General features: G+C 40.9%; 1 protein-coding gene across 13 annotated transcripts in view; it reads right to left on the reverse strand.

Annotated features, from left to right (window-relative positions):
• Positions 1-25,259, reverse strand: part of KATNIP (katanin interacting protein) — a 154,761-nt gene that overhangs the window by 76,218 nt on the left and 53,284 nt on the right. For 12 of the 13 annotated variants that reach the window (XR_004541078.1, XM_033963019.1, XM_033963016.1 and 9 more), the window contains 5 exons: positions 22,784-23,048; positions 19,978-20,133; positions 13,784-13,956; positions 5,099-5,208; positions 1,766-1,862 (listed from right to left, as the gene is read on the reverse strand). Coding sequence is in view for 12 of the 13 variants with exons in the window: in XM_033963019.1 (XP_033818910.1) it covers positions 1,766-1,862; positions 5,099-5,208; positions 13,784-13,956; positions 19,978-20,133; positions 22,784-23,048 (801 nt within the window). In the remaining variant the exon portion in view is untranslated. The remainder of the gene's footprint in view (positions 1-1,765; positions 1,863-5,098; positions 5,209-13,783; positions 13,957-19,977; positions 20,134-22,783; positions 23,049-25,259) is intronic. The other variant, XM_033963017.1, reaches the window with a different exon arrangement.

Below are 25,259 nucleotides of genomic sequence, written 5' to 3' on the forward strand. Positions count from 1 at the left end.
ACAGGGAGCTGCGCTGAATGCCCCGCGCTGCTCCCGACGCTCATAGGCTCCCTGTGCTAAAAACTGCTATCGCAGTTTAATAAAAGGGGGCCATAGTGCAAAATATAGACAGCAGATATAAATTCGGACACATTTTGATCACTAACCCCCTCTTCTATTAAACTGCGCTAGCAGTTTGTAGCATAGAGAGCCGCGCTGAATGGCCCACGCCGCTCCCGATACTCATAGGAACTCTATGAGAGTCGGGAGCAGCACGGCTCACAGCGCTAAAAATTGCTATCGCAGTTTCGTAGAAGAGGGGGTAAATTTAAAATAAAATCATTTTTCCTACCTTTGCTGTCTGGTGATTTTATGAGTCTCTGGTGGCACTTCCTTCTTCTGTAAATTCAATATTTATTTCTGCCTTTCTTTCTTTCTGCTTCCTGCATACTTCCTCTCCTCCAGACCCCATTCCATTTCCCAACCAACATCTCTCTGTCCCTCCATGAGTCCAACTTTTTCTTTTCTCTCTCCCTGCCCCCCCAAAGCTACCACCGCCGATTTCTCCCTGCTTCCCCGACGCCAGGCCTGGCACGTACAAGCACCGGGCTCAAAAGCCTTCCCCCCCCCCCCCCCGCCCGATGTCAATTCGGATGTCAGAGAGGACGTTCCGGGCCAGCCAGGCAGTGATTAGCTGGCCCAGAATTTTCTCTCCGACGTCAGAATTGACGTCGGGGAGGGGCACTTATATGTGCCTGGCGTCAGGGAAGCAGGGAGAACAGAACACAAAGGCAACCTGAATCTATCGCGGAGCCCGGAATGGACTCCATGATCAATTCGAATTGCCTTTGTGATCTACTGGTCCGATCGCGATCGACTTTTTGGACAATCCTGATTTAAAGCCTTCAGATTATGGAAAATGTAGCCATTTTGATATATCTCTTCCATGGGTAGACATTTTTTCTGTAAGATATCAAGTTTCCTTTTTGAGAATTTTGTGGTTGTGTTGGAAAGTCAATTTATTTTTGTGTTGTTTGATGCAAGAATTATAGTAATGTTCTATTACATATCCTTTTCTGTTACTGATATTTAAAAAAATTGTATTGTGCATGTTTATATTGTAATCTGCAGAGAACTGTGGATTGTAAGGAATAGAAATATTTTTAAATAAATACGAAACTATGATTCTGATCTAGTGTTAAGGGTCTTTCCAGATAGTGATAAATATGGAAATAACCATAAAAGTACAGTACAATGAAGACTCTGCTTTTTCACTTTGGCTCTTATTAAGTTGCATTAGTAGTTTAACAAAGGAATTACAAAGTGATAACATGATGCTGAGCTTACTGTTAGCATACAAATTGCCATGTTAAAAACATCTAACTTGGGAAACAGAGACTGCATCTTGCGGTTAACTCAGAAGCTGTTACTGTGTAGATCAAGAGGGCAATTTTATAAACAGGCTACCTATTTGTTAAGGGCAAGCACATGCCTGTTTTGGGGCCTACTGTATAAAAAAGGCATACTATACTAGCATATAATTTATAACTATAATGAAATGTGCACATTTATTTTCAATCAGCAAACAAACAACAATTAAATAAATAAAAATAAACAATTACATATTAATATTTGCAGAAAGATGTTCCCGAGTTTAATTTGGTACCATGTAGAGATGGTGTCGGTTTCTGTTTACTCAGGGACTCTTTGTAATATGTTATTTGACCTGGTGTGCCTAAACTTGCACACAAATATATTAAAAAAGGTAATTGCCATCAAGTCTCACCTGGCTGTCTGCTGTCAAATTATGCACAGTTGTCAGGTTCTGTAATCTAGATCCATTCTCTATCTTCTGCAGCACTTTCAAAAGTTTTTTCTGTTGACTAAAATGCAAAAGCAGTCTTCAAAAGCTCATACTTTTGAAAATAAAAACAGAATTGATGCTTAACTATCCTTATGTAGACAGAGTTGATTGGTTAATTTGAGACCTATTTGCCTGACCAGAGAACTGACTGACTAGTATTGAACATTAGTCTAACTGTCTAAGAGTTAACTGCACTACAAGAACACTCCAAGGCTAGCCTTTTTGTCCGATTATATTTTATGCAGGCTACAAGTAATCTGGATGAAAATTTAATGGTCAAAGAAGAAAGGGGAAGCAAAATTCAGACTGCATGACCTATATAAAAAGTTACATGGATGTTTAGGTCCATCTGTATAAACTAGACAAGAGGTTTATAAATACTCACTGAACATTGGGCTTTCCACAAACATATATATAATGCTACTGAAGATGAATACAAAAAATGGCACATGACCAAAAATAGTGGCATCACAGTGGAAATGATTTTATAAGCATAAATTTGTTTGTGTATAAGGCATCATTTTGTATGTATAAATAGCAAATTTTGTAATATGCATGCAGATTATCAGAGATAGACAATTATGTTATATCCAACTAGATTTAGGTTAACTTTCATCCACAAACTAGCCAGGCAATTTGAAGTTGAAAACTATCTTAAAAATAAATCAGGGGTTGCCTGCGCTACTAAAACTTGCCCCAGTAAAGAATATGAATTTGTACAGCAGAGTCTGCACACAGACAGAATTCTGATTCAGGCATGCGAGATAACTGTTGAGAGCAATTGCCTATTTAATGAATATTTTGTTCATGTATTAGCCAAATCTCTTATTCTCATATACATACTTCCATTTCAAAAAATTATATACCATCAAAACTTTGGATTTGCTGGACAAATCTCAGGACAGAATTGGTGCAAGCAAGGAACAGGCACCAGTGAACCGTGGTAGAGATGCTGTCGCAGTAAATGCAACACGGCCAAAAGGAACTGAATGGGCTTCGGTGCATTTACCGTGGCAGCATCTCTAACATGGTTTTGCAAAAGGGAACCTTAGTTACTGGACAAAAGTTATACCATTTTGAAAACAAACCAGGATTTTGGTCCTGCTCTTTGCTTAAAATTTAAGTTTAAAATTCGATCTGTAATACACAAGCACAGCAAGTGCTGTGGTAAAGATAAGTATTTCTGTTTCTCAAACATTTAAAAATGATATTTGAATGCTTAACCCACTGATCTTAACACACCATTGCCTAAGGTACAAATCAGATTATAAGCCCTCTGGGTACTTTGAAATACCTAGTGTGAGCTAAATTCAAACAAATAAATGCATGCATGCATATGGTGTATACAATTACTGACCCAACAGATTGCAACGATTGGAATGCTTACTGGCACATTGCACATCCCCCCCCCCAAAAAAAATAAAATAAAATAAAAATCTGAGATCCCATGCTCTCTAACTATACTTCCCCTGCTCCTTCTATAATACATTAATTACATCATTTAACTCCAATAGCAGGGCTGGACAGATCACTAAGAGGACTAGGTGCTTATTTAGATGGCATAATTTGACATGGCTTGGCAGCCAGGATCTTTAAAGATGAAATGTGGTGGCTAGCACTCAGCCGAGAGCATCTGTGAATGCTCAAGTCTTACACCAGCTACAATAATTCCTCTTTAGACATATTGACTACCATACCATGCTAATGTTAACCTGGAAGGGGAAAGGAAGGTGCTGAATACCTCTGAGGAGGGAAGCTGAGAGATATTTGTATTTATTATATTTGATATACTGCTTGTGCATGAGTATTAAGCGGTTTTCAAAACTAATATACATTAGGCACTTTGGACTTCACTCTCTGTCCCGAACAGGCTCACAATCTAAACTAAAACTAGATCCTGAGCAGAGGTAGGAAAGAGTGATGCTGGACTACAAAAGAGTAGAGGTTTCAGGTTTCTTAAAAATTTGATAAAAACACTTTTATAAAGATTTCAAAGCGATGTACATAACAATGATAAGGTTATACATAATTAGGACTTACAGTGGACTAACAGTACTTGGAAATAAAAGGAAAAAGGGTTGAACTATAATTTTGGAAAGAAAAGGACACTTAAGGGAAAGAGCACAGAGGAAGGGGGACCCTGTTAATTTGAGTCACCTTTTCTTTAAAGAGTTACATCATTAATAGTGGATAAAGAAGATCCAGGATTATCCTCTGCTAATTATTGAAAGCATCTATGAAAAGGAAGCTCTTCAGTGAGCTTTTAAATCGCTCTAAACTCGTGTCTTCCCGAAGATAAGTAGGTAAATGATTCCATTGTTGGGGAGCTGTAACAGAAAATACAGTGGAACCTTGGTTTACGAGCATAATTCGTTCCAGAAGCATGCTCGTAAACCAAATTACTCGTATATCAAAGCGAGTTTCCCTATAGGAAGTAAGGGAAACTCGCTTGATTCGTTCCCACCCACCCTCACCCCTCGAGGCCAGCAGCACTGCTCCACCCCCCCCCCACCCTGAGAACTGGCATCGCTTCCCCCCTGCTCGCGAATGTCCTCCCCCCCACACAAACCGGCATCTCTCGCCAGCCCAAACAGAATCCTTACCCCATCTGGCACCTGCATGCAGCCCCAGGATGTGCAGGTGCACGAAGATCCTTCCTGTTGCCTGGGCCTTGAGCATCTGTGTGTGCTCAAGGCCTTCTGGCTCTCGCTCTCTCCAAGATTCTCGGAGAGAGCGAGAGCCAGAAGGCCTTGAGCATGCACAGATGCTCAAGGACTAGGCAACAGAAAAGATCTTCATTCACTGGCACGTCCTGTGGGCTGTGTGCCGGTGCCAGATGGGGTAAGGCTTCTATTCAGGTGGGGGGTGGGGGTTGCGATGCCGGTTCTCCGGGGGGAGGGTGTTCGCAAATCGAGTCAAGTCACGATTTGCGAGAATGTTTTGCTCGTCTTGCAAACATTTCGCAAAGTGCATTACTCGCAAACCGAGGTTTGACTGTATTTTGTTCCAACTTGTATTGATTATCTTTAGTGAAGGTACTATAAGATTTTGGTTTGTTGATCGTAAAATTCTAGACAAAGAAAGGGGAGATGCAAGGAAGTAGGGGGGACCTGAATATACATGAGATATTTGCATACAGAGGCAATGCAAGCAAATCTAAAATGGTTAGGCATATCTCAAAGACAGGATTGAAAATCACTGCATTAGACCACAAACCCTCTGTTCAAAAAAAAAAAAAAAAAATCATGTACTCACCTAAGCTCCAAAACACTGATTCTTTCCATGGCCTCATTAACTACAGTTCTCTCCTGTTTCAGTTTGGAATTCAGTTTGGTACTTAATGATGGAGCTGGAACTAGCGACAGCTGTACATGAAAAATATAACTGTTTAATAGTGCAATGATTTACATATTATCTAAAACATTATAAAAATATGAATATAAATGATATATTGTACTTAAAGTATTCATGAAGGAAAATCAAGTGTGTGTTTATAAGATTATATGTATTTTTCTGATACACTTGTTGTAATATGAAAAAATGAATAAAGAAATTAAACTGTAATAGTGCAATGTACCACAGACCTATAAAAAAAAAGATCAATCACTATACTCAAATCTATCTATCTAGCTTTAATGAATAAAACCATATTCTAACAAGGACAGCTATGCAATAAAAAGTTTGATAATCTATATACGTCACGGCATTCAACTTCATCTTTCCAATATAGAATTTGATATTATGGCTATTATTTTAGAAACACATTCACATATAAGGAGCAACATTTTCATAAGTATATTACATGCACAGGTTAATACTGATTTAATAAAGCCACTATTTCCATATTAAAATCCACATCATGCAGAGATTTCAAGGTGGTATGGTTTGGGGGGCCAAAATCTACACACTTATTCTCCATTTTAGAAAGGGAACACTTGTATGAAGAAAGCAGTTCAAAGCTATGCAGAGAGTAGTACAGTTTCTGGAATCCAGTGGATTACAGGACTCGAGGCAACATGGATTCACTAGAGCAGTGTTTCTCAACTTGGTCCTGGAGTACCCCCTTGCCAGTCAGGTTTTCAAGATATCCACAATAAATATGCATGAAATAAATTTGCATATAATGGAAGCAGGGTTTGCAAATCAAGTTTATGCAAATTCAATGTGGATGTCCTGAAAACCTGACTGGCATGGGGGTACTCCAGGACTGAGTTGAGAAAAACTGCATGAGAGGCAAGTCTTCTCAGACAAATCTGATCAATTTCTTTAGCTGGGTGACCAGAGAATTGGATAGAGAGAGTGATCTAGATATGATGTACAAGCTCTGTTCAAAAAGTTCCAGGACAGTTTGACTTGTGCACCAACGGGAAGTTCTTTCGAGATGTGCTAGGTGGTGTTGAGTAGCTTGAAAACTCACAAGTAACCTCCTTTTTTTCTGTTTGTTGATATTTATTTTCATCTCGAGCTACAGCAGTTTTTGTGAAAGTGTTTTCATGGTCGGCCATTTTTCATCATGTGCAACCTCAATGAGCAGTGCTACAGCATGTAGTTCTGTTTTAAATTGGGTAAGACTGCTACAGAAGCGTATGAAATGTTGAAAGTGGCTTATGGGGAACATGTTATGAGCTGTGAAAGGTGTTTTGAATGCGTCAAAATAATGCAAATTTTGCATAAAAATGCAATGACAGTTCTTCCCCAGCCATCTTACTCTCCTGACTTGGTCCCTGCTGACTTCTTGTTTCCTAAACTTATTAAATCCACGCTGAAAGGAAAGTGATTCAGCACCATTAAAGACATAAAGCAAAATTGAGGCAGCAATTTTTAGCAATTCCTGAAGATATATTTAAGGACTGTTTCCAGAAGTGGAAACAACGTTGGGAAAAGTGTATACGTAGGAAAGGGGAGTACTTTGAAGTCGATCCAATAGAATAAGCTGTAAGATTGTTTAATAAATTTTTATAAACTCAGTCCTGGAACTTTTTGAACAGACTTCTTATTTAGATTTTAGTAAAGCCTTTGCGTGTTCCACATGGGCATCTGATAAATAAACTGAGTGCCCTCGGTATGGATCCCAAAGTGATGGACTGGATTAGGAACTGATTGAGTGGACGGTAATGGTCAATGAAGAGTAGTGGTCAATGGAGATCACCCTGAGGAAAGGGATGTTACCAGTGATGTGCCTCAAGGTTCAGTTCTTTGGCCTGTTCTTTTTAACATTTTTGTAAGTGATATTGCTGAAGAACTGTCAGGTAATATTTGCCTCTTCGCAGATGATATCAAAATCCGCAATAGAGTAGACACCCTGGATGGTGTGAATAATCATGAGGAAGGACCTAGCGAAGCCTGAACTATGGTCTCAAATTTGGCAACTAAGTTTTAATGCTAAGAAAAGCAAGGTCATGCATTTGGGCTGCAAAACCCGAGGGGACGGTACAGTTTAGGGGTGAAGAACATTTGTATACAAAAGAGGAGCGGGACCTGGATGCGATAGAATATGATGATCTTAAGGTGGCCAAACAGGTTGAAAAGGTGACTGTGAAAGCTAGAAAGATGCTAGGGTGCATAGGGAGAGGTATGGCCAGTAGGAAAAAGGAGGTATTGATGCCCCTTGTATAATACTCTAGTGAGACCTCATTTAGAATATCGTGTACAATTCTGGAGACCACACCTTCAAAAAAAAATATAAAAGAGAATGGAGTTGGTCTAGAGCAGTGTATCGTAAACTGTGTGCCTCCTGAGATTTCATGTGTGCCACAGTACACTGGGGAAGAGAGAGATGCCGGCGCCAGCTGACTGTCTACAGGATGTACCTCTCACGAAGAGAGACACATCCTGTAAGCAATCTCTCAACACCGGCACCTCTTCTCTTTGCCAGCCCTTCTCTCCAGTGCAGGTCCTTCTCTCGGCGCAAGGCCCATTTGCACATGCGCCGAGGTCGGCGTGATGTCATCACACCGACGCCAGCACACTTACAGGTGTCTCAAGCCAGAGACACTAGATTTAGCGTGTCCTGGCTTGAAAAAGTTTGTGAGACATTGGTCTAGAGCAGGGGTAGGGAACTCTGGTCCTCGAGAGCCATATTCCAGTTGGGTTTTCAGGATTTCCCCAATGAATATGCATTGAAAGCAGTGCATACAAATAGATCTCATGCATATTCATTGGGGAAATCCTGAAAACCTGACTGGAACACGGCTCTCGAGAACCGGAGTTCCCTACCCCGGGTCTAGAGGAATGCTACTAAGATGGTCAGTGGTCTTTATCATAAGGTTTATGGAGACAGACTGAAAGATCTCAATATGTATACTTTGGAAGAAAGGGGAGAGAGGGGAGATATGATAGAGACGTTTAAATACCTATTCAAGAAAGCATGGGACAGACACGTGGGACCTCTTAGGGAAAGAAGGTAGTGGATGCTGTGGGCAGATTAGATGGGCCATTTGGCCTTTATCTGACATCAAGTCTTTATGTTTCTATGTTTCAGTCAAGCTTTAGACAAGGGATTAAGGGAGCCAATCTCTTAATTTTGTGTAGTTTATTTTCACCTCCAAAATGAAACTAAGCTAAAACTGCAGACTTGCTACTTAATTTGCTTACATGTGTAGGTTTTTAAAGTGAAACTGGTTTTTAAAGTAAACTGGCATCATTCACATAGATATGTTATGAAATCGACACTTCCATGTTAAGTGCTGATATCACCACATGGAACCATATACATAGTAACATAGTAGATGACGGCAGATAAAGACCCGAATGGTCCATCCAGTCTGCCCAACCTGATTCAATTTAATTTTTTTTTTTTTTCTTCTTAGCTATTTCTGGGCAAGAATTCAAAGCTTTACCCGGTACTATGCTTGGGTTCCAACTGCCGAAATCTCTGTTAAGACTTACTCCAGCCCATCTACACCCTCCCAGCCATTGAAGCCCTCCCCTGCCCATCCTCCACCAAACGGCCATACACAGACACAGACCGTGCAAGTCTGCCCAGTAACTGGCCTTAGTTCAATATTTAATATTATTTTCTGATTCTAAATCTTCTGTGTTCATCCCACGCTTCTTTGAACTCAGTCACAGTTTTACTCTCCACCACCTCTCTCGGGAGCGCATTCCGGGCATCCACCACCCTCTCCGTAAAATAGAATTTCCTAACATTGCCCCTGAATCTACCACCCCTCAACCTCAAATTATGTCCTCTGGTTTTACCATTTTCCTTTCTCTGGAAAAGATTTTGTTCTACGTTAATACCCTTTAAGTATTTGAACGTCTGAATCATATCTCCCCTGTCTCTCCTTTCCTCTAGGGTATACATATTCAGGGCTTCCAGTCTCTCCTCATACGTCTTCTGGCGCAAGCCTCCTATCATTTTCGTCGCCCTCCTCTGGACCGCCTCAAGTCTTCTTACGTCTTTCGACAGATACGGTCTCCAAAACTGAACACAATACTCCAAGTGGGGCCTCACCAATGACCTGTACAGGGGCATCAACACCTTCTTCCTTCTACTGACTACGCCTCTCTTTATACAGCCCAGAATCCTTCTGGCAGCAGCCACTGCCTTGTCACACTGTTTTTTCGCCTTTAGATCTTCGGACACTATCACCCCAAGGTCCCTCTCCCCGTCCGTGCATATCAGCTTCTCTCCTCCCAGCATATACAGTTCCTTCCTATTATTAATCCCCAAATGCATTACTCTGCATTTCTTTGCATTGAATTTTAGTTGCCAGGCATTAGACCATTCCTCTAACTCTTTGCAGATCCTTTTTCATATTCTCCACTCCCTCTTCGGTGTCTACTCTGTTACAAATCTTGGTATCATCTGCAAAAAGGCACACTTTTCCTTCTAACCCTTCAGCAATGTCACTTACATACATATTGAACAGGATTGGCCCCAGCACCGAACCCTGAGGGACTCCACTAGTCACCTTTCCTTCCTTCGAGCGACTTCCATTAATCACCACCCTCTGGCGTCTGTCCGACAGCCAGTTTCTGACCTAGTTCACCACTTTGGGTCCTAACTTCAGCCCTTCAAGTTTGTTCAACAGCCTCCTATGAGGAACTGTATCAAAGGCTTTGCTGAAATCCAAGTAAATTACATCTAGCATATGTCCTTGATCCAGCTCTCTGGTTACCCAATCAAAAAATTCAATCAGGTTCGTTTGGCACGATTTACCTTTTGTAAAGCCATGTTGCCTCGGATCCTGTAACCCATTAGATTCAAGGAAATACACTATCCTTTCTTTCAGCAACACTTCCATTATTTTTCCAACAACTGAAGTGAGGCTCACCGGCCTGTAGTTTCCTACTTCATTCCTGTGACCACTTTTATGAATAGGGACCACATCCGCTCTCCTCCAATCCCCAGGAATCACTCCCGTCTCCAGAGATTTGTTGAACAAGTCTTTAATAGGACTCGCCAGAACCTCTCTGAGCTCCCTTAGTATCCTGGGATGGATCCCATCTGGTCCCATCGCTTTGTCCACCTTCAGTTTTTCAAGTTGCTCATAAACACCCTCCTCCGTGAACGGTGCAGAATCTACTCCATTTTCTCGTGTAACTTTGCCAGACAATCTCGGTCCTTCTCCAGGATTTTCTTCTGTGAACACAGAACAGAAGTATTTGTTTAGCACATTTGCTTTCTCCTCATCACTCTCCACATATTTGTTCCCAGCATCTTTTAGCCTAGCAATTCCATTTTTTATCTTCCTCCTTTCACTAATATATCTGAAAAAATTTTTATCTCCCTTTTTTACATTTTTAGCCATTTGTTCTTCCGCCTGTGCCTTCGCCAAACGTATCTCTCTCTTGGCTTCTTTCAGTTTCACCCTGTAGTCCTTTCTGCTCTCCTCTTCTTGGGTTTTTTTATATTTCATGAACGCCAACTCTTTCGCCTTTATTTTCTCAGCCACTAGGTTGGAGAACCATATCGGCTTCCTTTTTCTCTTGTTTTTATTGATTTTCTTCACATAAAGGTCTGTAGCCATTTTTATCGCTCCTTTCAGCTTAGACCACTGTCTTTCCACTTCTCTTATGTCCTCCCATCCTAACAGCTCTTTCTTCAGGTACTTTCCCATTGCATTAAAGTCTGTACGTTTGAAATCTAGGACTTTAAGTATCGTGCGGCCGCTCTCCACTTTAGCCGTTATATCAAACCAAACCGTTTGATGATCGCTACTACCCAGGTAAGCACCCACTCGAACATTAGAGATACTCTCTCCATTTGTGAGGACCAGATCCAATATCGCTTTTTCCCTTGTGGGTTCCGTCACCATTTGTCTGAGCAGAGCCTCTTGAAAGGCATCCACAATCTCCCTACTTCTTTCCGATTCCGCAGACGGAACATTCCAGTCCGCATCCGGCAGGTTGAAATCTCCCAACAGCAGAACCTCCTCTTTCCTTCCAAACTTTTGGATATCCACAATCAGATCCTTATCAATTTGCTGCGATTGAGTCGGAGGTCTGTAGACTACACCCACGTAGATAGAAGTTCCATCTTCTCTTTTCAGAGCAATCCATGTCGCTTCTTCCTCTCCCCAGGTCCCTTGCATTTCGGTCGCTTGGATATTGATCTTTACATCTTTACTCCTCCACCTTTATGACCATCTCTGTCCTTCCTAAAAAGATTATATCCCGGTATGTTTGCATCCCATCCATGTGATTCACTGAACCATGTCTCTGTGATAGCAACAATATCTAGATCTGCCTCTAATATCAGGGCTTGCAGATCATGAACTTTGTTGCTTAGACTGCGAGCATTTGTGGTCATCGCTTTCCAGCTATTTTTCAGCGATAATCTCCTTTTTTGTATGGATTTTTGTGTCGTTTCACTTTCCGTTGCAATACTAAGAAATGAGTTGCTGATATTGCTTATGTTGCAGCCTTTACTACTATCACATCTTTTCTTTTGCCGGGGGTGGTCTCTATAATTGTCCTTCGTACATACACCACCCCCACCTTCTAGTTTAAATGCCTAGAAAAATATTGTCTAAATTTCTCTGCAAGGTTTCTTTTTCCTGCTGTAGTAATATGTAGCCCATCAGTGCAATATAGCTTCTTGTCCTTCCATGTATTTCCCCATCCTCCTATGTACCTGAAGCCTTCTTGATGACATCAGGCTCTGAGCCATCTATTAAAGTCCTCTGTGTTTTTCACTCTTTGCTCTCCTTTTCCATATGCAGGCAGTATTTCAGAAAAAGCTAAAGTCTTTACAAAAGGTTTCACGCCCTCACCAAGCTCCCGAAAAGCTTTCTGTGCTGCAAGTGTGGAGTTGTTGGCCAGGTCATTTGTTCCCAGATGGATAACAACATCAGTGTTAAAATCCTTAGTTTCTTCCTTAATTATAGTCAGTATTTGCCTGGAACTCCTGGTAGCTGAGGATCCTGGAAGACATTTCACTATTTTGGTCTCCTCGCCCTGTGTTCCAAGGTTAATGCCTCTGATGATGGAATCCCCCAACAGTAATAGTTTTCTGTTTTTGGCTTTTTTATTTGTACTTAGGGTGCGCTTGTTCTCTTGAGTTACCTTCATTGGTTCCAGTCCCACCTCCCTTCTGTTTTCCTGAGTATCGCAGTGCACTAGTGGAGTGAAGGAATTCTGTAGAGGTAATATTAGTGAAGGTGGATGTTTCTGTGTTACATGTCGCAGTCTTCCTGAGCCTACTATGACTCATTTATTCCTGGGCTGTTTTATTCTTTGAGGTAGAGGTGGTAAGTTGGTATGATTTTGTGGAGTGATGGAAGCTGCTTTAATTGTACTCAATTCCTGTTTAAGTTTGCAGAGCTCCTCCTTAATACTGGCAAGTTGAAGACAGATGGGGCAAGCCTTAAGTCTCCAAATAGTATGTCTTGGAATTAAAGCACCACAGTGATTGCATAGAATAAAGGTCATCTTGATTGGTTGTGAAGTGACTTGATTTGAGTAGTCCTGATTATATGGGTCTCTATATATGAATAGTGGTCCCTGGGGTTGGTGGGACTATAAGTAAGACTACTAGTAAGGCAGAAATATAGGCTCTATACCACCTAAAACACAGTATTTTAAACAAAACTGCAGGTTCTATCAGTGCTACCCTAAAACACAGGATTTATAACAGGATTTTCCCTACTTTAGTCACCCTGAGCCACAGGCACCAGAAATATAGGCTCTATACCACCTAAAACACAGTATTTTAAACAAAAATGCAGGAAGAGGAAATAAGATTTAACAGAGGAAAGAGAAGGATTTTTTTGTGCTTTTTTATATTTTTTTTAGTAAGAAACAGGGAGGAGAAGAGAAATTAAGCAGATATAATGCTGAAAACCAGTCAAAAGAGCAGAATATGAAATGCTGAGTAACTTAGCTTTTAGATGTTTACAGGGCAGCCTTGTTCACAGCAACCAGTAGGATTTAAGCCATTTTCAATGGGCACATTTGTAAAATGGCTGCACCTGCTGTTTGCACTGACAAATAACCATGCATTCCTGCAAGTATTTTTTAAATGCTCTACATTGGCAAATATAGACACCTCCTGACCTTGACATCTCAATTCTCATTGCTACATTCTTTTTTTTTTTTTTTGTTAATAATTTTTATTAGCGAATGCAACACAGAGTGTACAGAATCCAACTCTTTCTTTCCGTTTTGGGGTTACATCCAATATAAAATGAGGCTCTATGGGTGACTAACAGTAACAGCTATGCTACATAACTTCAGAATTATACATCATAGGTGGTCAGAGTTGCATGCATTCTGGAAAAATTAAGAAAGTTTATTTCTATGTACACCCCTAGTACAAGCCAGCCAAGCCAAAATGTTTCTCAAGAGGCATGTAGCGACAGATCAGTGAACAATCCCACAGTAACGGTGCCGCACTGCCCAAGGATATGTGGAAAGGCTTGTTCCTCTAAAAGGTGAACATATCCCCATAAATAATGGAACTCATACAGTTCATGAACCTCTTTCGAAATTTACCCTTTGTTGAACATCAGAAGCCTCCTTAATCAAGGACTGCATTTCTTTTTGTAAAGTCTCATTTTCCACCTGCATTGCACTGATGACTTCATTAGCAGATCGGTCTGAGTCTTTGCTCTCTGAAATATTTTTCCTGACTGCGGACAAAGGTCTCTCTTGACGACTTGATGGTCCTAACACAAAAAAAACAAACTGCAAGTGAATAATAAATTTCTCTCGTACACATTTTAGCCATAAAATAAGGCACTTATGAACCTGTAGCAAACACAGAGGTTGTAATGAATGGAGTCATAGAGGAGTGCCATAGAAGCAGGTGAGCAGCGCTGGTTATGAGAGCTAAAGAGCTGTGGAAGCAAAGAGCATGAGAAGGGAAAGAGAGTACCGATATATGTTAGGGGGTTTCAAGGAAAAGAGAGAGCCTTTTTTGACTGTATTTCTTTGACATAGAATCTGGCTCATGTGAATGCAAGCCTACTTAACTACTTCCAGGAAGGCTGCCATTGACCCCAAGACCTGCAGAAAATCCTGTGCCTGAGGGCACTGACAATTCATCAGAGAGTGAATCTGTGATTGAAACTTCAACACCTGGGCCTCAGGAAGGAAAACTCTCCCCAAACTGGTGTTGAAGAGAACTCCGAGATATTCCAAACGCTGAGACGGAATCAACTGGCTTTTGGACAAGTTGACCACCTAGCCCAGCGACTATAGGAACTGCACAACCCGAGTCGTGACCTGGGAGCTCTCTTGAGGAGACTTCGTTTGAATCAACCAGTCATCCAGACAGGGATGAACCAAAATGCCCTCTTTGCACAAGGCTGCCGCCACCACTACCATAATCTTGGTGACAGTCCGCGGAGCCATGGCCAGACCAAAAAGAAGTGCACAAAACTGATAGTGCTGTCCTAAAATCACAAAGCGAAGGAATCGCTGATGGGAGGCCTTCGTCAGGTTGACAGAAGTCAAACTCCCCAGGTTGAACAGTGACAATTATGGACTTCAGGGTTTCAAAGTGAAAAGACGGAACACAGAGTACTCTGTTTACACATTTCAGATCCAAAAGAGGTTGAAAAGACCCCTCTTTCTTGGGCACCATGAAGTAAATGGAATACCTGCCAGTACGAATCTTCTGAGGAGGCACTGGAACCACCGCTCTTAGACCCAGCAACCTCTGCAGCGTCTGACAAAACGCCCACTTCTTCCAAGTTGTCCGACAGAGAGAAGAAAGGAAATGATCTGGTAAGGGTCGGTAAAACTCGAGAGCATAGCCATCCCAAATCACCTCTAGGACCCATTGATCCGTTGTGATCTCGGCCCACTCGCAGTAAAATTCTCACAACTGGGCTCCCAATGGAACTGGGTAAAGGACCCACAGAGAGTCATTGGGCTGGATGGGTGGAAGAAGAGCCACCGGCAGTGTCCCGACCCTTCCAACAGGCTTCCCAAAAAGACTGCATGCGTTGAAAGAATTGTCATCTGAAAGGGAAAGAAGCCAAGCCCCAGCCAGGACAGTACCAATGAAAATCATCCAAAAGCCCACGGTAGGCACCCCCATGAGATGCCCTCCGGAAGCCAAGGCACCTTAGAGTCACTCAGGTCCTGAACAAGCTTATCCAGCTCCTCCTCCAAAGAGGAAAGAGCCTCCAAAAATAAAATTTACTGAGCTTAGACTTCGAGGCCATATCTGCTGGCCAACCCTGAAGCTACAGGAAAGGGCAAGCAGCTACATCGAGAACCATGGACTTGGCTAAAGCCTGCAACAGATCATATATGGCATCAGAGAGTTAAGAAGTGCTGAGCTCAATCTTTGCCACCTCCTGATCCACTAAGGATCAGTCAGCAGACACCCGGTCAAGGACCCACTCAAACTACTGGAAACATGCTTGGGCCACCAGACTGCCACAAACTGTCGCCTGGACAGCCAAGGCAGACAAGTCTAAACTGTTTAAGGAGAGACTCCATCTTACAGTCCTGAAGGTCTCTCAAGGCTGAACCACCCTCCCTGGGCACGGTATCCCTATCCCCATCAGGAATGGGATAAAGCTTGGCCATGGACCACACCAACCAAAAAGGCGCATCTGGAGTATTCCATTGTGCATGCACCACATCCCAAATATCCTGATGCATAGGAAAGCAACAGGATGCCAACCGGATCCCCTGAAGCAGAGGGTCCACAACCTGAGAGGGTTCCTTAGCTTCCTCCTCAAAGCACAAAACCGAAAACACCTGAAGAATAAGCTCCTGCAGCTCTTCCCGGTGAAAAATGCACATGACCGAAGCATCCTCACCAACTTATGCCTCAAACCCCTCCCCCCAAAAAAAAACATTATCCACATCATCCATCCCCCCTAGAAGATCTAAGATCCAAGTCCTCATCTGGTGAAACCGGGTCAGCCAGAAAAAATCCTCATCCCAAGACACCCTCAGCTGCTTGGACAATTGCAGGAGAGACTGGACAGGGGCAGACATGGAAAGCCAAGACTCCCCCTCCCCCCGAAGAACCAGAGACCCCTGAGGAAGAAGCAGTACCCCCAGTCACCTGTAAGTAAACCTTGTACATGGATAAAACAAAATCATGGGCAAAACACTCTAGCGGCACAACAGAACTCACTACCAATGAAGAACAGCTAAGACCTGTTCCTGTTGTTCTAAAACAGGAGGGAAGTCACCTGAGGCCACAGGCAGAGCTTCCCACCAAAACCTAAGAAAAGCCCGCCGAAAAACTGTCTCCTGAGGCCTGTAGCAGCAACGAGGCCTAACTAGACCCAGCCACTAATCCAGAACCACGGACAGCAACTGCTGTAGCGGTAAGGGAAACCTGATTTTCCCGACCATCGGCGGTTGGGGAAATTCCTGTGTGGACCATAGGGGAAGCTCGGGCTTCTCCACTGCTGATGAGCGGTGCATGCGTGAAGGGGAACCTTGCACACCAGTACCTTAAGTCAACAAGGATTCCCCCTCAAAGTGGCTAGAGCACGTTGCGCACATGCTGGCCGCATCCACCGCTCAGCATGCACACAAAACGCATTTCTGCTTTTCAAAAGTACTTATAACGCACGCGCAGGAGATCAACGCACAAAACTACCGGTTAGAAAAAAAGAAAGCAATTAAAACCAATTCAAAGCTTCTTTCAAACTGGCTGCCTCAGGACTTTTTTTTCTAAATGTTCCTACTGCAAAAAGCTGTTAAGGACAAGACAGCAGACCCCACAGGTTCTCAAAGCTGTAGTCTGTGCTTGAAGTGTGACAAAGCGTACAGCTGAGGTTCCTCTAAAGAAAAGAAAGTTGGAGAGGTGGGGGAAACGAGTGTGGCTCTGAGGTCAAATGGACCCCCAAAAGGGTCCCCCAAGCTCTGTCCGGACAGCAAACAGGGACAATAAAAAAAAGCCACTAATCAGATCCAACAGGCCCTAACTATCAAAAGGAAAGACTGCACAAGCTTACCACCTCCACCTGCTGAAGACTGAGAACAGACTGATTGTAGATGGGACTGCACAGCCCACTTGTACTACTGCCAAAAGTCAATATGTCTCAGTTTCCACCTGCTGGCAGAGGAACGTAAATCCATCTGTTCTGTGACGGTCTGGAGGGATGCTAAAGAAGTATATATTTTAAAACTACTAATATCTTTGAGGCATCCTGACAACATAGCCCCTGTTAACACAATAGCCTTTGATACTAATTCTTTCTTCATGTCTGCCATATTCTCTCTGAATCTCTTTGTCCTGCACAGCATCTCTCCTCTGTGTCCCTATTCAGCATCTGCCTTCTTAGTGTCTCTATCCACTCCTTTTCCATCATTTCCGTATCCCTGTCTCTATTCTTACTACATGTTCAGCATCTCTTGTCTTTGCCCTGTTCCTCTCTTCCCTTCCTTCCACACCTTGGATCCAGCATTTCTTCCCCCTCTTTTCCCTGCCCTCCTCCTAGCATAACTCCCTCTTTCCAACCCAATCTCTGTCCCTTTCTTCCTCCAGTCTAGAGGGAATGAGAGACACTAGATTTGAGGTGAGGAGGAGAGGTGTTGTCTAGACCCAGAAGGATTGCTCTAGTGGCCTCTGCCTAAGGCTGGCCCTTTTTAATCAGGGACTCATTTGTCAAGGGTCTTAGTGACGGGGGATTTTTTTTTTTTTTTGGTTGGAGTTATTTTACATTCGGGCTGATTTGTCAGGGCATTTTCAATCTGGTACCATTATCTGATTTTGTGGGTTTGCATTTCATGGTTATGTCCAGTTCTGCAAGTGATCTTTTTGTCTTAACAAAATTGCAGAAAACAAATAGTGCAAGTCTAATGCATCCTCGGTCAAACAATGTTACTGAGTACTTTCTTTGATAGAGTGCATGGTCAATGGTTCTTTCAAGATGATAGAAGAAAACTATATTGAATAGTGCTATGCATTCATTTCTTGAATGCCATGCTTACTCATTTCTGCTGCTGTCTCTTTCCCTTTCAGTTAATTTTTCTCTGTAGATTTCCATTTACAGACATCAGTTCATAGTATGCCAAAGAATAGCAGAGTACTGATAAAGATTCCTAGCTGTGGAAGAAAATGGAATTGCTTACCTGTAATGGGGGTGATTCTGTGGAAAACAAGAGAATGGAGTCATATCTTGGATGATAATCAGCATCACCTGGAACCAGACCCTTTGCTTTCCAAATAAACTCAGGAGAGTTTTGTAGCCCTTGTGAACATACATATGCTTAGATATCGACAAGATGGTGAATCAGCAAGTAGGATTTGTGACACCATTCTCTGGTTGTCAAGGAGAATCCCTTTATTGGTAAGCAATTCTGCTTTCTCTATAGAAAAGGTGAAGAATTAATCAACATACACCATAAGTCAATCTGCTGTTTGGTGGAGTTTTTTAGCCAATGATTGAAGGTGAGCTGACTTGTTTTACATACTCCTTTTTGGGGGTTCAACAGGGTTTAGCTCTTTAAATCTGAGGCTTTTCCTCCACCTTGGTGAGGGTATAGTATAGTGTATGGTTATGTTTAGATTGGATTTTTTTTGTTATGGTAATTGAAATCACCCATTATTATTGTATTACCCAGTTTGCTAGCCTTGATTTCTGCATCTGTCTGTTTGTTCATCCTGGCCAGTTGGATGGTAATATACACCTATCGCCATCCTTTTCCCCTTTACACATGGAATTTATTTCCATAGGGATTTCAATGTATGTCTGTAAAATGTTTAGTCTATTCAATTCAAGGCCCTCTTTAACATATAATGCCACTCCTCCACCAACTCAGTCTACCCTATCACTGAGATTTAATTTGTACCCTGGTATGACAGTATCCCATCGGTTATCTTTCTTCCACCAATCTCAGATATTCCTAATATATCTTATCTATCTTTTCATTTAGTGAAATATATATTCTAGCTTTCCTATCTTATTTTTTAGATTTCTGACATTTGCATTTAGATGTTTCAAACAATGTTTGTTATTCTTATTTACAACTTGCTCAGCAAGTGACAGTGATTATTTAAATAATGAACTGTCAAATTGCAGAGACACATGGTCTACAATGGTCTTTATTGAAAGCTCACTATTGAGAAGCTAGGACCTAGGTTTTTTGTGGTCTCTGGGAAAAGATCCATTCTGTAACATTACTTTATCAGCTGAACCTTTTGTTACTACCCATTTTCATCAGATTGCTTTACTATATTGAGAAGAACAAGGCAGAATTCTGAGCAGATATAGGAGTGTTCCTTCCAAACTTATTTTTAAAGGTCTCTACAAGCTGCTTGTACCAAGTTATAACACTTAGCATACGCAATTTCGCTAAATGTACATATACAACATGATAAATTTCTTTATACATTAAAACTGTGTTTACAAATTAATTACAGAGTGCTTAATATACCACTAGAAAAGAACACTCAAAGTGGTTCAGAAACTAAATTTAAAGAGAGGAAAAGAATGCCGTAAATGTAAAGGACAAGGAGAGAAAAAATGATATGATCTGGTATATAAGAAGTAAATAATTCATAACACTGTCCCATTGGTGGCAAAAAACATACCTGTGTGAAATAAATCATAGATTAGATCCCTGGAGTATGTTATTTTCCCTACAAAATGGTGCCAAGTTCCAATAAAACATAGCAAGGTCAGTTTTGTCTAAAGAGGTCCTCTGAGACAGGCCATACACAGTACAATCCCCGTTGTTTTTTACAAACATTTTCCTTTACTTACTGGAATGATAAGAATCCTGCTCCTCTAGATATAAAGAACAAACAGAGGATGGCCTCTCCTGCTTACTTTTGACCATCACAGGCTTTGTTGGAATATAATGTTCAGCATTATCTTTCCTTCTGGCTGACAAAACTCGCTCTTGTTTCCTACCAACCACTTTAATAAAACATATGAATGGGTTAGAATAGTCCAACATGTTTAACAAGGGTAAGTTCATGAATATAAAATGTAAAAGCAAAGTAAATTTAATTTTTAAAAGTAACCATTAGCAAATTGCACTAGAACACTTCTGAAGAACAAAACAAGATGATTTGATAAGAAGCATACAGGGTCAGTCTTGTTTTAAGGCAGTGTATCGCAAACTGTATGTCACGGCACATTAGTGTGCCTCCTGAGATTTCAGATGTGCCACGAGACACTGGGGAGGAGGAGAGGAGTCGGCATTGGCTGACTGCCTATAGGACGTGCCTTTCGTGGTGAGAGGCATGTCCTGTAGGCAATCAGCCAGTGCCAGCGCCTCTCCTTCTCTCTGGTCCTTTTTCCTGCTGGCATCCCCCAATGGCAGCTCGAGAAAGTTTACAGGACACTGTTTTAAGGCGAGAAGATACTCTGCAACAGAAAAGGTTCCATAAATATCAGATAAAAATAACGGTCAGGTCAACCTATGTTACATTAGATGATTTGTTAGAAATGACATAACTTATTAGTGGAAAAGAACACATCTGCATTAAAAAAATGGGGGTTAATTTTATAAAGAAAGTTCCATATAGTAAAAAGGTACATTTATAATGGCTACAAACACATATAAAACGTAGGTGTCAGAAAGTATGTGCCTACATTTATAAGATCTGTACACAAGTGACCCCAGGAGTTTGGCTTGCAGCTCCACCTCTGCTCCATTCAATGTATGCATGCATTTTATAAAATATACAAGTACATCAACATTGACACACACCTTAAAGCAGATGTAAATATGTGAATCAGCATGTGCAACGCCCTGGAGCTGATCTGGATGCCTATTTTATAAAGGCAGACACTCGCCTTTGTTGCCTTCATAAAGGTATCTATTTTATGGACTTCTCACAGGCAACCTTTAGCTAAAATCAGGTCCATAGAATAGATGCTAAATTTGTACTTAGACATTTGCATGCTATTGGAGTTGTTTCTGTAAGTCACATAAGCACCTATGGAAAAATTAGGTTCTTACCTGTTAATTTTCTTTCTTTTAGTCCCTCCAGACCAGCACAGAAACAAATGGGTTTTCGCTCCTCTGCCAGCAGGTAGAGACCAAGACACTAACTTTTGGCTATAATACAAGTGAGCCGTGCAGTCCCTCTTACAATCAGTCTTTACAAATAGCCAAGCAGAAATCAACAAGGCTGAACAAGAACATACAAAGGCACATAAGCACAAAATATGGGCCAGATTCTTAAAACTTTGTGGTAAAAAATGATGGGCTGCTGTCAAAGCCGTTACTATAGTGTTTTCAAAAAGACGAGTCATTCTAAAAATAAAAAAAAAGTGCATGCAAATGAGGTTAGCTAAATTTACTTGAGACGAGTCACTGGTGATAGTGATCAGCACATGCGCAGAATACACCACGAAAGAAGCATAAATGTGCACATGTGCCAGGAAAAACAATGCTGTAAGCGGTGTGTCAATTATAAGCATGCCAAAGCTACTGAATGAAGGGAAGGGAGGGGAGATGCAATGTCTGCTTTCAACAAGTGCATATAAGACATGGGTTTTCTCCCTCCAAAACGGCTATAAGTCATATAAATCTTGTAATTTGTTTTTAATGTCAAATTTTATCACAGCCCAAAACACACAAGACACGTCTATAATACACACGTTCAAGAAGTGTGCTTTTGTCTCCCCCCCCCAAAAAAAAAGGACTATAATTTATGTGAATCATGTAGTTTTTATTTATTTTTTCATGAGCCACTGTTAAAACACATGCTGGCACCCCCGACCAGTTGATGATTTTTGGTTGCCAAAAGCCGACGCCACACTTTGGAGAATCACTTGGCAATGTTGAAGAATCCACCAGAGTACTCATTTAAATATTGATAAGCCCATTTGCATGGCAGAATTGGAGACTACTAGGAAGCTTGGAAAAGACCACAGTAAGCCATTTTGATAATCCGCTGCTAAAATACATGCACGCTAAACTGGCTGGAACCAGTTTAGCAACTGTGTTAAAGGCAATCCTAAGTTTTGAGAATCTTGCCCTGTGTCTACGGGCTTCTTTTATCTAGGCAACCTATCAAAAAGAATAAAGAGGGCAGTTTTACATTAAAGGAAAGGCTTTTGTTTCACCAAAATGTTAAATGAATTTTCTGGGAGAGCATCAACGTCAAACATACTAATCTGAAGGAAATGTGGTAGGTTGTCACATCTTTCAAACTTAACATACATGGTAATCTCGCTGACCTAATTATATGACAATGACATCTGTGCTACAAAGGCCACATAAAAGTGATCTGGCCCCCCTAATTCTCAATTTATTTATTTTTTTTACCACTATCACCAACATCAGAATCCAGTGTGGACAGCAGAAGAGCAAAGCATCCTACCTGCCTCCTGCCACTTCTACTGTGCTGTGCTCCACTTCATAGCTTGTACAGCATACGCTATGGATCATCGTGCTATCTAAACTGCAAGGCAAACGACACAGGGAAGAAGCCACTCACCTTCTGCTGGCCACAGGGAAAGGGGTGAGAACCCAATGAGGGTAAAATCATTGTAACTAAGTATATTGACTCCATTGTACTCTGTTCCTTAATGAGAAAGAAAACAAACTTACCAGTAGGGCTAGGCTCGAATTCTAATACAATTAAATCCCCTGGCTTTAAATTAGAATGCTTTCTTGGTCCCTTACACCTTGTAAGACTCTCTTGCGATGACTTGCTGGGGCTAAGCAGAATGTTTTCAAAACTTTTAGCTTTCTCTTCTATCTGCTTATGTTCTTCAAATACATCTTCTTCTATGAAGTCCGACTCCTCACTTGAGCTGTCTCTTTTGTCTCTCCTTTGAAGACTGACACTCAGCTCCAGGCTCTCTCTTATTGCCTAGTGACAACAGACAGACTAGTAAACAACTGATATTATTAGACACCATATGAAAATAAATTTATAATAAAATTATGCATCTTGGACTGAATCTAGAAGTTTTACAAGGACTTTAATCTAGGGTTTGACATATTCTGGATGCTAAGTTGCTAGGGCACCTTGAAATTACATTTTAGTGCCCCAGATTTCATGTTTCAGCTGCTAGTTCTTAGGTATAATGAAAAATTGTCAAGGTCTGCTTTTGACCTACCCAATTCAATAAGCAGTAGGTAGATTTAAAAAAAACTAAAACTAAAACTATGCACCCTCAGAAGGGGAAAATCAACCACTTTTCATGTTAACTTTTCAAATTATTTTCTCCATTACTGGGGGGACTGGCATGCACAAGCAGCATGTGTGTGCTGTCTCTGGTTAATCATAAAAACCTTGCCAAGTGTATGAGGTCAACATAATCTCACAGCTTTCTTCTGACAGATAAAGGACATGTTAGATCAGAACAAAAATCAACCAAAATTTCCCTTAAAAAATTGTTTCACTTTTTAAGGGTATATAGCATTTAAATGCTATCTGTAACGGTATAATATTAAACTAAATGAATTAGCTGGATTAAAGACATCTATACCAAGTATTTTAACATGGACATTCCACCGACAGCTGCAATAATGCATTTTTATTTTTTTTTACAACACTGATACACCAATTTCCACATTTTAGAATAGAAAAAAACCAAACAAAAAAAACACTTTCAGAAATATATTACACAGTTTACTTGTGTCAATGACAGAGTGGCAGCAGATGGAGGTTTCTGTGTACTCACTGGTCATCTCCTAATTACACTATTGTAATTTTGTTTATCAGAGCCTTCAATCAATTAAGATGGCATCAATTAAGATGGCTTCAATTAGTACAAAGCATATCCATTTGGGGCTCCTTTTACTAAGCTACGCTATACACTAGTGCATGCTTACCACAGCTGAAAAGGGCTTACCGTAGGATATGCCAATGTGCCCTGTGGTAAAAGCCCAATGTGCATGCGCAAACCACATGCTAAAAAATAAATTTAATTTTTCCACAGAGAGCACGTTTGAGGGCGAGTGTGGACTTTTCTGTGATAACAAGTTACAGCAGCTTCATTGCTGCTGTGTTGATTAGTGTAGGATTAGTTTATGAGTCTTTACCGCCTATAAAATAGGTGTCAGTAAAGGTTCAAATGCTATTTTTTAATAATGGCTATACACCAATGGCAGCATTAGCACATGGCCATTAATATGGAAAATTTTTTAAAAAATCATCCATTTTTCTGGGTGTGGTAGAAATAGCCATAGAGCATGGGAAAGATCCATGAAAAGGCACACTAAGGCTACTTTCTACTGCAGCTTTGTAGAAGAGCCCTTTAAAATACTATTTGGTGCTAAAAAAATTGATTGAGTCATACCCTTTTTACAAGAACATTGCTTTTAAAAGACTTACTTTTGCTTATGAAATTTTTCTCACCAAGCTTTATAATCATCTTATACTATACTTGTCATCACACACATTCCATTCTGCTCAACTTCAATTATTACTTGTGCTTTCACATTATCACATACATTTAGATATTATGCGCCATTCAAGTTTCATTTATTGCCCCAGTCCTCTGGAATGATTTACCTTTAGATAATCAACACAATTTCATTTATAAAATATTTTTTAAAAGCACTGAAAAATTAAAATTTCTTTTAAAATGACATTTCCTACAGAGAAAATTATTAATCTTTTCATATGCTTTGGCTGTATGGATTGGGCAGGATAGGTAGACACATGAAGGGGCATTTTTGATATAATGACTTAAGTCCAATTTGGGACGGTTTGTGAAAACATCCAAAAATTGAGTGACGAATAACATAACATAAATTTTTATTTGTATACCGCAAAAACCTTTCAATTCTACACGGTTTATAACAGAGATGGGCTGACCATTGTCAGTGAGCTACAATAGATAGAATATTGGCATCAATGAGTTAACAGTAGTTTCACATCAGTATGCTGCTTTGAAGGGATTACAAGAATTTTGAGAACAGATGGGTTTTTAATAGCTTTCTAAAATGCATATATAATGTTGATATTTTAACTATTTAGCCCAGTTCAGGATCCCTGGAAGCGGCTTGGCATGATAAGTCGGTTAATTAATCTTTTCTGAGAACAGCCTTTGACTGAAGGGTAGATAAAAAA

This window comes from Geotrypetes seraphini, chromosome 11 (genome assembly GCF_902459505.1).
Source record: "Geotrypetes seraphini chromosome 11, aGeoSer1.1, whole genome shotgun sequence".
In the NCBI taxonomy this organism is placed as follows: domain Eukaryota; kingdom Metazoa; phylum Chordata; class Amphibia; order Gymnophiona; family Dermophiidae; genus Geotrypetes; species Geotrypetes seraphini.